The sequence below is a fragment of the Sinohyriopsis cumingii genome, chromosome 5 (assembly GCF_028554795.1).
Source record: "Sinohyriopsis cumingii isolate HCF-2022 chromosome 5, ASM2855479v2, whole genome shotgun sequence".
NCBI lineage: Eukaryota > Metazoa > Mollusca > Bivalvia > Unionida > Unionidae > Sinohyriopsis > Sinohyriopsis cumingii.
The window spans coordinates 139,553,739-139,567,184 of record NC_142965.1 but is presented as its reverse complement, the minus strand read 5'-3'; the positions used below and the strand labels follow the sequence as shown (position 1 = coordinate 139,567,184).

Genomic DNA, 13,446 nt, shown 5'->3' with positions numbered 1-13,446 from the left:
TTTATTTTCAAAATCTCATCGACTGGAATGCTTATTTCGGCATTAAGGAATTTAAGTTAATTGATTGTTTTCCACACATATACAACGTTCACAGACCAGATCATATAGCTAAGTAAAATTAAGAAGCACATGATTGTCTTCAAGAGGAAGTTTCACCTCCTTGCCGTCTTCCATGTACGACATAACAGTTCATATCATGGCATTTAAATTGGATCAAATGTATTCAGCAACTGTAACCGATGACTGTTTTCATACACCACTTATCGATTTTTAGTGGTGACTCAGAACTTTGGAGGAAACAGTGGCCTGTTATACCCATTACCAATCTCTTCTGTGCAAATCTCACCTGCAAATCTCACCTGTGCAAATCTCACCTGTGCAAATCTCACCTGCAAATCTCACCTGTGCAAATCTCACCTGTTCCTTCTGTATATTGATCTTTAGCAATGCCGGAACTAAATTATCCACACAAAAAAATAAATAGATTTTACTTTTTTAACACAAACCTTCTGTCGTGCTGCTGTGCCAGCTGGGTTTCAATTGATACAATGGTCGTTATTGATTATTTTTGTTACCTTAATCTTTAATAAGGCACATATCAAGTGTAGTCAGGATGCTGGTACTAGCAAACAAAACAAACACAAAAAGCAAACAAAACAAACACAAAAAGCAAACCAATCAAACACAAAAACAGACACACATACACAGGTGATATATGAGAGTGGCCCAGCGTGTATGGTTTTTAGTTTTAGTATTCCCGCAATACATTTCTATTCCAGCTTGCACTCGCATATATAGACTTTGTAATTGATATATTTACATTGCCTTCCATGTTATCCGGGTAAAACTGTCATAAATGAGCTGTATTTGCTCTCCATCGACTTATTTACATTCAGCCTAAGTGATAAGACAGATGCTACCATTCTCGTCTTAAAACGTAATGAAAACCAGCTCTCACACAAATAATCTTCAGTAAGACGACGTGTATTAGCAGGTACATCGACAAGTTTTGCTCTTATAACTAACAAATAAATGACGACCAGTATTGCTGAAATTAGCTCTAGTCTTTATGTCGTTTTCGGACAATACTGAGATCAACAAGCAACACATTAAATCAAAAACGCGTCAAGCATGAGAATTGAATTCAGAAAAATTCAAATACTTGATGACGATAAAACATGAGCTGGAATTTTGATTGATCACAACTAGAAATAAGTATATGTAACCACTATGATACGTTTGAAAATCAAGTTATACACCTGTGTAAAATAATCATGTATGCGGTACATTGGTTGTGATATTCTGACAGGCAAATGTGTCTCGGTGTGCCGGCGATAAAAAGTTGTCTTTTACATCTTCATTTGACTCTGTTTCCGTTGTCATGTCAACTGATATCATCGGCGAAGTGACATCAGAGAATCGGACTACATATGCCTTTGTTGTTTATACTTTCTGATATAATTAGATATCCCCAATTCATTTGATGCGAGGGTTCATTGACGTTATGACTGCAATATGCCAGCAAGTTGAGTATTTACTTTGTACTATGTCATTTTTATCTACCATTAACGTATTTTATTACCCTGATTTAAAAACAATTATTTCCAAAATGTCTGAATAGTAGACGTCTGACTGATATCCAGCAATTATTTTCCTTAACGTCACTCATATATTCTCTTTCAGGTCATTTATTTTTCCGACCACTTTTGTCTCCATGTAATTTTATTTCGTGGCATTTTATTTCATCTATTAATTTGCCAAACATAATCATTAGCACGCTTCCCGAGAAAAGAAACTTTTTATCTTGAATTGTAGAATTCTTTGATTTAATATTTTGGCATTTAATTGACATACGTGCTGTTTAGCTTGTGATTCGAATGACAGTTATCAGGCAAACCTAGAAATTTCCAAAACACAAAGTAAATTAATTAATTCATTATTTTAATTAATTCATTAATAATAATAATAATAATATAATAATAACAACAACAACAAAATAATAATAATAATAATAATAATAATTATAATAATAATAATAATTTTAAACGACAGTTGACATGCGTCTCGAATAACACATACCACCTTTCAGCCAATTAACGAGATGGGAATGGATAGCTTGAAAGTACATCGATCCTTAATTAATAATTTTATCATATGATGCAGTTCTATTTAGCACCTTGTCGCCTTATATATGACCTATAGCTGTGCACGTTATCTATGACAGTTTATAAATGACCTAGAGCTAGGCACTTTATCTGTGACCTGTATCTGTTCACACTATATATGACCTATATCTGGACATTTTATAAATGACCTACACCTGGGCACTTTATATATGACATATAACTTGACACTTTATCTGTGATCTATATCTGTTCACACTATATATGACCTATATATGTGCACACTATATATGACCTATATCTGAACATTTTATAAATGACCTAGAGCTGTACACTTTATATATGACCTAGAGGTGTACACTTCATATATGACCTAGAGCTGTACACTTTATCCATGACCTATAGCTTTGCACTCTATGACCTTTAGTTGGACATTTCATAAATGTCCAATAGCTGAGCACTTTATATATGACCTATTGTTACGTATATTTGATTTAATTTATATTTGATTTAATTTGTGTTTTATTTGATTTGAATGGTTGTGGGTTTCGGAATCTTTTTATTTTCTTTACTTGTTAATATAATGTAATTTTGTTTACTAGGAATTTGATATTTTCCAGAAAATTCAGTTTAACCTGAATCTTTCCTTAAATACCTAATAATAGAAAATTTGTTTCTATTTCTCACTTAGTTCCTGGCCTTGATTGAGGATCAAGTAAACAACTTTTTCTTGGAGTAAAATGATTGGTTCTTATCAAGGACATAGAGGGGCTACGTGATTTTTTTTGCATGTAAACATGACCACATGATCCTCTATTTCACAGTTAGGCATTTTCAAAATTGCGAAATACTTAGTATTTATAGTGGTATTTAGAGAGATCTCAGAGTTTGGTTGCTTTTAAACACTTGATGTCAAGTTTTCTTCTGCTACGACTAGTTTTAAGTTTTTGAGTTGTATGTTAATTTTTCTTCAGATAATTTGGAGTCTAAAAGATTAAATCGTTTCTCTGGAAATATTATTGTATTCATACAGAATTCTTGAGCAAGGACATTTCTCAAAAATATTATTTGGATTTCAAAAACTAGAGGATTAATTGTGTTTCTACAAGGAACTGTAGGCTTCAACACAGTACATGTTACAGCATACATTATCGCCTTCCATATCCGTCGGGACTCGAACTTGAATTCATTAGAACATTTTATTATTTGGTCTTCTAAAATATTATTCGTGGATTATTTTTGGATTTGATTCTTAAAACCGTAAGTTCATATTTTTTTTCTTCTTCATTTTTACAGTATTTTTCCAGGGAAATAAATTATTATATTTTTCAAAGCTTGCTGTTTTCACTCTTTCTTCTGTTACTGTTTATTCGAGCCTAAACACGTAACATACGACCTATAGCTTGGCATTTTATATATGACCTATAGCTGGACATTTTATAAATAACCTATAGCTGGACACTTTGTATATATGACCTATAGTTGGACCCTTTATAAATGACCTATAGGTGATCATCTTATGTATGTCCTATAGCGGACACTTTATCTATAGTTGGACCCTTTATAAATTACCTATAACTGGGCATTTTATCTATGACCGTTGGCTGTGCACTTTATCTAACACTTATAACTCTGCACTTTATGTATGGCCTAATGCTGAACATATTATAAATGACCTATAGCTGGACAATGTATCTACATCTACAGCTGGGCACGTTATCTATGATGTATAGCTGGAGAATTTATATATGACCTTTAGCTGGACATTTGATAAATATCCTATAGCTGGACATGTTATAAATGACCTATAGCTGGGCACTTTATATATATGACCTACAGCTGGACATTTCATAAATAACATACAGAAGGTCACCTTATCTATGACCTATGACTGTGTACTTTATGACCTATAGCTGTGCACTTTATCCATGACATATAGCTGGGCACGTTATATATGACCTATAGCTGGATACTTTGCACTTTGTCCATGACATATAGCTGTGCACTTTATCTATGACATATAGATTTGCACTTTATCTATGACTCACAGCTGGACACATTAGCCATGACTTATAGCTGGACATTTTATAAATGACCTATAGCTGGACAATGTATCTACATCTACAGCTGGGCACGTTATCTATGATGTATAGCTAGACACTTTATAAATCACCAATAGCTGAGCACTTCATGACCTATACTTTGGCATTTTATATAAGACCCATAGTTGTTGTACATTTCACAAATGTCATACAGCTGGACATTTTATGGTAAATAGCTGGGCACTTTATCTATGACATATAGATGTGAACCTTTTGTATGATCTATAGCTGGAAATTTTATAAATAACCTTTAGCTTTGCACTTTATGTCTTATTGCTAGACACTTTATCTTTATCTATACCTGGTCACTTTATGACGTATAGCTGGACACTTTATATATGTCTTATAGCTGGACAATTTATAAATGGCCTATAGTTGTGCACTTTATCTATGACCTTTTGCTGGACACTTTAGCTATGACCTATTGCTGGACACTTTATCTATGACCTATAGATGGACATTTTATAAATTACCTACAGCTGTGCACTTTATCAATGACCTATAGCTGTGCATATGATCTATGACCTATAGCTGAACATTTTATAAATGACCTATAGTGGGGCACTTTATCTATAAGCTATGGCTTTGCGTTTTATCTATGACTTACAGTTGTGCACTTTATCTATGACCTATAGCTGGACACTTTAGCTATGACCTATAGCTGGAGACTTTAGATATGACCTATAGCTGGACACTTTAGATATGACATATAGCTGGACATTTTATAAATTACCTATAGCTGGACACTTTATCTAAGACCTATAGCTGGACCTAAAATGTGATCTGTAGCTGTGCAGTTTATTATGACCTATAGCTAGACACTTTATATATGACTTATAGCTGAACATTTTATAAATGACCTATAGTGGGGCACTTTATCTATAAGCTATGGCGTTGCGTTTTATCTATGACCTATAGTTGTGCACTTTATCTATGACTTCTAGTTGTGCACTTTATCTATGACTTATAGCTGGACACTTTACGACATATAGCCTGGGCATTTTATAAATGGCATATAGCTGAACACATTATCTATGACCTATAGCTGGACACTTTATAAATGACATATAGCTGTGCACTTTATCTTTGACCTATAGTTAGACACTTTATATATGACCTTTAGCTGGACATTTTATAAATGACCTATAACTGGGCACTTTATCTATGACCTATAGCTGGACATTTTATAAATTACCTATAGCTGGACACTTTATATATGACCTATAGCTGGACACTTTAGCTATGACCTATAGCTGGATATTTTATAAATTACCTATAGCTGGACACTTTATCCAAGACCTATAGCTGGACCTAAAAATGTGATCTGTAGCTGTGCAGTTTATTATGACCTATAGCTAGACACTTTATATATGACCTATAGCTGAACATTTTATAAATGACCTATAGTGGGACACTTTATCTATAAGCTATGGCGTTGCGTTTTATCTATGACCTATAGTTGTGCACTTTATCTATGACCTATAGTTGTGCACTTTATCTATGACTTATAGCTGGACACTTTACGACATATAGCCTGGGCATTTTATAAATGACCTACAGCTGAACACATTATCTATGACCTACACCTGGACACTTTATAAATGACATATAGCTGTGCACTTTATCTTTGACCTATAGTTAGACACTTTATATATGACCTTTAGCTGGACATTTTATAAATGACCTATAACTGGGCACTTTATCTATGACCTATAGCTGGACATTTTATAAATGACCTATAGCTGTGCACTTTATGACCTATAGCTGTGCATTTTATAAATGACCTATAGTTGGACACTTTATCCTTGACGTATAGCTTGACACTTTATGCATGGCTTATAGCTAGACATTTTACAAATTATATTTTGCTGTTTATTTATCTATTACCAATAGCTGGACACTTTATATATGACCTATAGTTTGGCATTTTTTATAAGACCTAAGGCTGGACATTTCATAAATGACCTACAGCTGTACACTTTACGACCTATTGCTTGGGTATTTTATAAAAGATCTATAGCTGAACATTTTATAAATGATCTATAGCTGTACACTTTACGACCTATAGCTTGGGTATTTTATAAAAGACCTATAGCTGTGGACTTTACGACCTATAGCTGGGCATTTTATAAATGACCTATATCTGAACACATTATTTATGACCTATAGCTGGACACTTTATAAATGACCTATAGTTGGACACTTTATCTTTGACGTATAGCTTGACACTTTATGCATGGCTTATAGCTAGACATTTTATAAATGATCTATTGCTGTTTATTCATCTATTATCAATAGCTGGACACTTTATATATGACCTATAGTTTGGCATTTTTTATAAGACCTATAGCTGGACATTTCATAAATGACCTATAGCTGTGGACTTTACTACATATAGCTGAGCATTTCATAAATGACCTATAGCTGAACACATTATCTATTATCTATAGCTAGACACTTTATATATGACCTATAGCTGGACACTTTATAAATGACATATAGCTGTGCACTTTATCTTTGACCTATAGTTGGACACTTTATATACGACCTTTAGCTGGACATTTTATAAATGACCTATAGTGGGGCACTTTATCTATAAGCTAGGGCTTTGCGTTTTATCTATGACCTATAGTTGTGCACTTTATCTATGACCTATAGTGGTGCACTTTTTCTATGACTTATAGCTGGACACTTTACGACCTATAGCCTGGGTATTTTATAAATGATATATAGCTGAACACATTATCTATGACCTATAGCTGGACACTTTATAAATGACACATAGCTGTGCACTTTATCTTTGACCTATAGTTGGACACTTTATATATGACCTTTAGCTGGACATTTTATAAATGACCTATAACTGGGCACTTTATCTATGACCTATAGCTGGACATTTTATGAATGACCCATAGCTGGTCACTTTAACTATGACCTATAGCTGGACATTTTATATATGACCTATAGGTGGGCATTGTATATGTGACATATAGCTGTGTACTTTATCTATGACTAAAATCGGGCATTGTATATGTGACCTATAGCCGGGTACTTTATTTATGACCAAATATGTGCAGTTTACACTTCACCTTTTTATCTTTATCCAAATTCCGGGCAATTTATATATTACCTATAGCCGGGCACTTTATATATGACTTATAGCCAATTATGACGCTCTTGGTATAGGCTTTAGTAAACATCTCAAATTTTTGCTACATATATTATTAATCGTTTGAGATCTTCTGAATTCAGATTTCTCTGAACATGCAGCGGACATCAAAGATTACATTACCGTCGTAATATCTGGAATTCTTACGCTTATAGGCCTATTATATCTGTAAAAACTTTGGAAAATTAGGATAGGTCTTCAACTCATCTTTTCGAGAACTTGAATAGTCCCGTGAATATAATTTGAAAACTACTGATGACATAAACAACAAAATTGTCAAAAATCTAAGCACAATTTCTTATAAAAAAGAGAGACATTTATAGTTTTATATACTCCTTTATAAATCAGAATAGCTTCGTAGAGGATAGTTGACTTGCTAATGCTTGATATGCTCTGTCAATATCTTTAGAAACATACTTTTGTATTAATGATGCATTCAATCCTTTATAACATTTGTTCACCCCACATACTAATTGGGAACACGGTTTACAATTATCAGGCCGCTATTTACTGTATCATTAAATTATGCTGATGCTGCAGATTTTCTTTTAATTATGTTTGGTTACACCAGCTACACGTGTTCTATTGTAATTATGTTTGTTTGCACAGGCTACTCGTGTTGTAGATGCCATTCAAGATGACAATTTCTTCATTCCCCAAGGCACTCTAACACGTCTCCATTCATTCCACTGACTGTTATTTTTTGACTGCCATCAAATCACACTTCAGGGATTTGGAAAGTATTCAGGGATTTGGAAAGTATTCAGAAAAAATTCTTTATTCTCACATACCTAATAACCGTAATTATTTTGGGAGACTGTTAATAACCACAGTATGCTGGGAAACCAACATAATGACTGGTTCATAGAAAAAGCTCTAGCGTGATCCGTTGTCTAAACCGTGTTAGATTCTGTTGATCTATGATGCTGAAAATATAAACATAGTCACAAACGTGCACTTAACAATCATTACTCTTTTTCTAGGTAGCTTTTGCATGCTATTGCAAGTTGTGATATTTGTAGTCTTGCATTGGTTAGAGTAAAATGTATGTATAGAATGGACACGTATGGCTTTCTTATTTACAACTGATGTTGTATGGAAGTATTTGGAAATTTGGGGTAAACGTATTACTTCTAGGGGAATCGCGCCAGGGTTTGACACTACTCGGTCAAGCAAATACCCCTGGCTTGTACTAAGAAAATTTCTGGTGGCAGCGGTGGGATGTTTGAATAGTTCTGTGATAGTGTTGTAAGTGATCCGGTTTTATTATGTTTAGTACAGACTATTCATTCGCAATTTGGAAAGAAAGACGTGTCCTATCGAATTTAAAACATAAATAAATGAATTATGATAGGACGCCTTTAAAATTTTCATTTTGTTTCGCGACATTTAGTCTGCGAAAGTAGATATATGTATTTGCTCTTAAGGAAACTGTTTAACTTGAGTACATCATGTTCAGTCAAGACTGAATATTCTGTCTAGGATCTAATACACCGCTGACATAGGCAAGAAAGTAAAATTGACGAAGGGGCTCACAGGTTCAAGGTCAGTCAGTTAGTCAGAAACATGCCGTTACATTGTTGACACCTGGTAATTCGGCAAGGTGACTGACTCTTCCCCAAATAACTTAGCTCTAATGAACTGAAATGATCAGAAAAGTTGTCCATGATATCCTTTGCATACTAGGTTAATGAATTTGGCTGATAATCCTAAAATCATTAGAGAATAACCGCTAAAGAAGAATGCGTATCTGACAAAACACCCCCACCCCGCTATATTGTGTTAGGTTGAGAAGCTTGTACTGAATTATTGAAACCCCATAACAGATTTGGCAGTAATAATAATAACAACAACAATAATGTTACAGAATAGAAACCGAGTGGGTTTTGGAATAAATTAATAACGCAAACACAAGGTGATGGACGATGGAAATTAATAAAATGAATTAATAAAAATGTATATATATATTATAAATACAATGATTCTCTCACGCTCTCTACATACGATTGATCCAATCACTCTACACAAACATTCACAAATTAAAAAACGAAAATATGATTCATGTAATCTTACGTATGGAAAGTGAGATTCAAACAACCTCATGGACTGCAAATACGTTTCAAATAATATCATGCAATGTAAGTGAGATTGACATAATCTCACGTATGGAATACGATTAAGATTCAAATAATCTCAATGAATTCAAATATTTAAAATAATACTATGCACTGTAAGTGAGATTCACATAATCTCCTATAATACCAATAAGATTCAAAATAATCTCATGCAATTGAAAATGTACTCAATTGAAACATCTTTTGGAACAAACATATCCCTCTTGACACTTGTACAGTCGTATGATTCATAAACAGATGAACCACACAGTTTCACCGAGTCCTTGGGTTGGCCTACACTTTGATCGGCCGCTCACACCTTCACGGATCCACCACATGTATAGAACATACGTATACACATACGTACAGACAGCATACATCACCCTTGTATTGGCTACGTCTACATTCGTGGCTCCACCACGTGTAGAGACACACTTATACACATACGTATAGACAGCACACAGCACTAAACAGCTACAGTCAGCCCTACATAGCTACAGTCAGCCCTAAACTGCCCTGAACAACTTCAGACAGCTCTACACAGCCCTGAACAGCTTCAAACATCCCTTGGCAGCCAAGAACAGCCCTATGGCTGGAGAACACAATGGAGAACGTTCACTCCTTGATAAGATCCAAAACGACCAGTCTCGGTTAGAAATGGAATCTACCTTAAATCCATAGGAGAGTGAGTAATAGTCAGGGTAAAATATCCGTGCATATCGTGGTTTTAATGTCTCTCGTCGCAAGTAATTTTCGACGAGATATAGTACAGTAGCTTACCTGGAAAAACAATTATTCACCCTAGGTAACGTTGTAAGCATGTACAACGAAAGATGGTCAATTCGTTCTAAGGCAAAACCAAGTTATTTCTTGCCTTATTCTGTGACAAATAACGTAATTTTTACATTTATTTGCACCTGATTGGAAACATTATTTGATGTTGAGATTGATAGGTAGAGATTATTCAATGTTGAGATTGATAGGTAGAGAATATTCAGTGGATTTATTGTATGGATCGCATGGTTATGTCAATGACTATTTTTGGGGATCTGAATTTTAATGGTGCGTAGTGCGCTTTGAAACGGGTACATTAGTACAGCTGGTTGCAAAGGGCGAATCTTGTCGCCATAAAATGTATTGCTTGGAAGCACTGAAAAACTCTTCGAAATGGACATAGTGATGTTCAGTTCCTTGTGGGTATTGTTTGTTAAGGAAATCATTACCGCAAATGCGAATATGCACATTTAATCCCGTTTCTACTTTCTTTTTTCAGATCAAATCTAGTTATTTGCGATGAAACTCCAGTTCATCATCGCCCTGACGTCCATTTCGTACCTACTATCTGGAACATGTCTTTGTTTCCGAATCCGTCGCAGGTCAGCCGAATTTTCCGGATTCGAAGATCCGTACGCCCTCTCAAATGCATTTCAAAGCTTAGACAGACAAAGACGTAGGATAAACGCCGATGAAGGATTAGGGAATATTATAGTAAGTGACGGTGGACATTATCTTAAACAACCTTACGACACCGATGACATCATGGACTATCTGACATCAGAGAATCCACAAGATAGGTTCAGTGCCGGCAATTATTATAATTTACCAATTTATGATAGAGTACGAGATTTGAAAGAGGATAATAAAGAAGAGTTTCCCTATTTGGCAGCTTATAACAATGAAAATGCCCTTCAAGCCCAGAAAAGGACATTCAGAACACCATACAGGCCACAGAGGGTGAAACCTTCAATGTCCGAATTGGAGGATGTATTTGGATCAAAAAATGTACTGACCAAGCGATTGGCGCCTGTGAGGAGAAGTGGACCTTTCATACAGCCAATGGTCAATGAGGCTGAATCTCTCCTGGACGAAAATGAAAAAATGAGTGAGGCGTACCCACAATTGGACGAAAACGTAGACTTAATTCAGACAATGAAAGAGTTGTTACAAAAGGTTGAAAACATAGAAAAATCAAAACTCCCAAAGGATGGGAGTGAATCAGATAATTCTAAACCGATTGAAACTGTTCAGGAAATCATAAAGGTTAAAACGGAAGAATTCCCTTTAAAAGGTTCTGGTAAGGAAGGAAGCACCGTTGAGGCAACCAAACAAGAACTGGATGAAATATTTGGCGGTACTAATGAATCAGAAGATAAGTCTGTCATTCCTTTGAAAGTAGTAGAGGAACACAGAGAAGAGATTGTTAAGCAAGCTACCAATGATAATGATTTTGTTCCAGTTGAGGAAAAAGAGGAAAAAATTGTGAAGGAGGTCGAGAGTTTGGACGATAGTGGCAGCAGTAAGGCAAAAAGAGGAGTGAACGAAGATTATGGCAAAACCGAGCTTAATGTTGACGAATTATTAACCACCATCTCAGCCTTAAATAATGAGGTGTCGCGTCTGAGACTTCTGCAAGTTTTGGAAGACAAGGAAAATGATTATCTTGCGAGCGCTTTGCAACAAGCTACTCTTGAACAGCTGGAAAACAAGGAAATCTATCTTAAGGATGAGTATGATGATATAAATAGAGCTACTAAAACCGAGGAACTGATTCAGATACTGCTACAAAAAGATCAGCTCGATGAAGCCGCACTTAGTAGCCCGGATGAGTATGATAATGTCAATGACCTCGTGGAGGAGTATCTGGAGCCATCTACAGCAGACGTAGAAGAAAAGCGTTCAGAAAGACCCAGTCTAGCGGATATTGCAGATGACCGAGAGAAGATACAAAAATGGTACGAAGAACCCGTCATAGAAGAGGTGCAAGGTGCCGAATTGGAAAAAAGTCGAGGTTGGTCTGAATGTAACTGTTTCATTCTTACAAAATAACGTAAACGTTAAACTAGGCAAGTCTGCCTCGGTCTCAATCGCCTGATATAATATTTACCTTTGACTATCACATTACCTTCATAGCCTGTTGGTAGGAGCAGATCATAAACATAAAAGTGTGCCATCGACAGGTCTGTTTATCGATTGAGAGAGAGAGAGAGAGAGAGAGAGAGAGAGAGAGAGAGGGAGGAAGATGGCGTAATAGAATGAACGTTTTAATGGCTGAACGCCTTCATACATTTCTTGAGTAAGTCAGATACGTTCAACCTTGCAAGATCAATAAACCATTTAATTATGTGGAAAAATTATAATTCTGATTTGAAATTGGTGACTTAATTAATTGTATTTTATGGAGTTTATTTACAAAATAAAAATGGTTGCATTATTTCGCATGGAACACTGTGAATGAGGCTCTATTTGGATTTTTTTCAAATAGTTTCATTACAAATCAGATATATACATATATTTCAGCAATGTCTGCGTCACAGCGTTGATTTTCATTTTAGGGCTGTTGTTGTTGTTGCTTTTAATGACACTTTTAACACTATATTGTCTGTATCATGCCGATGGAATGGTATCAAAGGGTCTTTCCCAAGAATACACCGAGACTGGCCCCGGTGTTGGTGTTGGTGGTTGTGGCATATATCCTCCACGCTTGGATTACGAGTCTGTCGCTACCTCAAAGACCTTAATCAATTTTCTTTACTGCAACACAAGCTAGAGCGTTTAAACATCCTGAAAAAATTATTTCAATTGCGTGGCGTACAGTGTTTCTCAAACGGCGTAAATCGACCTTATTTTAGTGCGACCCTATAGTTAAATGTCTTTTTGCTGCGACTCCTACCTCAGCCACTTCCGCTACCTGAAAAACGGACTCCATAATCGATTTACGGTGTGAACTTATTCTTTGTGTCGATCTTTTTCCACAACCTAGAACAGGCATTTTCCGGATATAGGCTAATCTAATACAAAGTTTTACTGTTTGACTCTTCAACACATGTAAAAGCGAGTAAGCTGATTGTCAATTAATTCCACACCAGCATAATCTTATATTGTATTTCCGAAAACATTTAACAGAGATTGCAATGTTTGTGGAAGATCAAATATCCTTC

The 13,446-nt window shown here is 35.3% G+C and overlaps 1 protein-coding gene across 2 annotated transcripts in view; it reads left to right on the top strand.

The window, feature by feature from the left end:
* Window positions 1-13,446, top strand: part of LOC149800361 (uncharacterized) — a 112,532-nt gene that overhangs the window by 78,164 nt on the left and 20,922 nt on the right. For both annotated transcript variants that reach the window (XR_016421367.1, XM_089959990.1), the window contains exon 2: window positions 10,782-12,296. Coding sequence is in view for 1 of the 2 variants with exons in the window: in XM_089959990.1 (XP_089816116.1) it covers window positions 10,802-12,296 (1,495 nt within the window). In the remaining variant the exon portion in view is untranslated. The remainder of the gene's footprint in view (window positions 1-10,781; window positions 12,297-13,446) is intronic.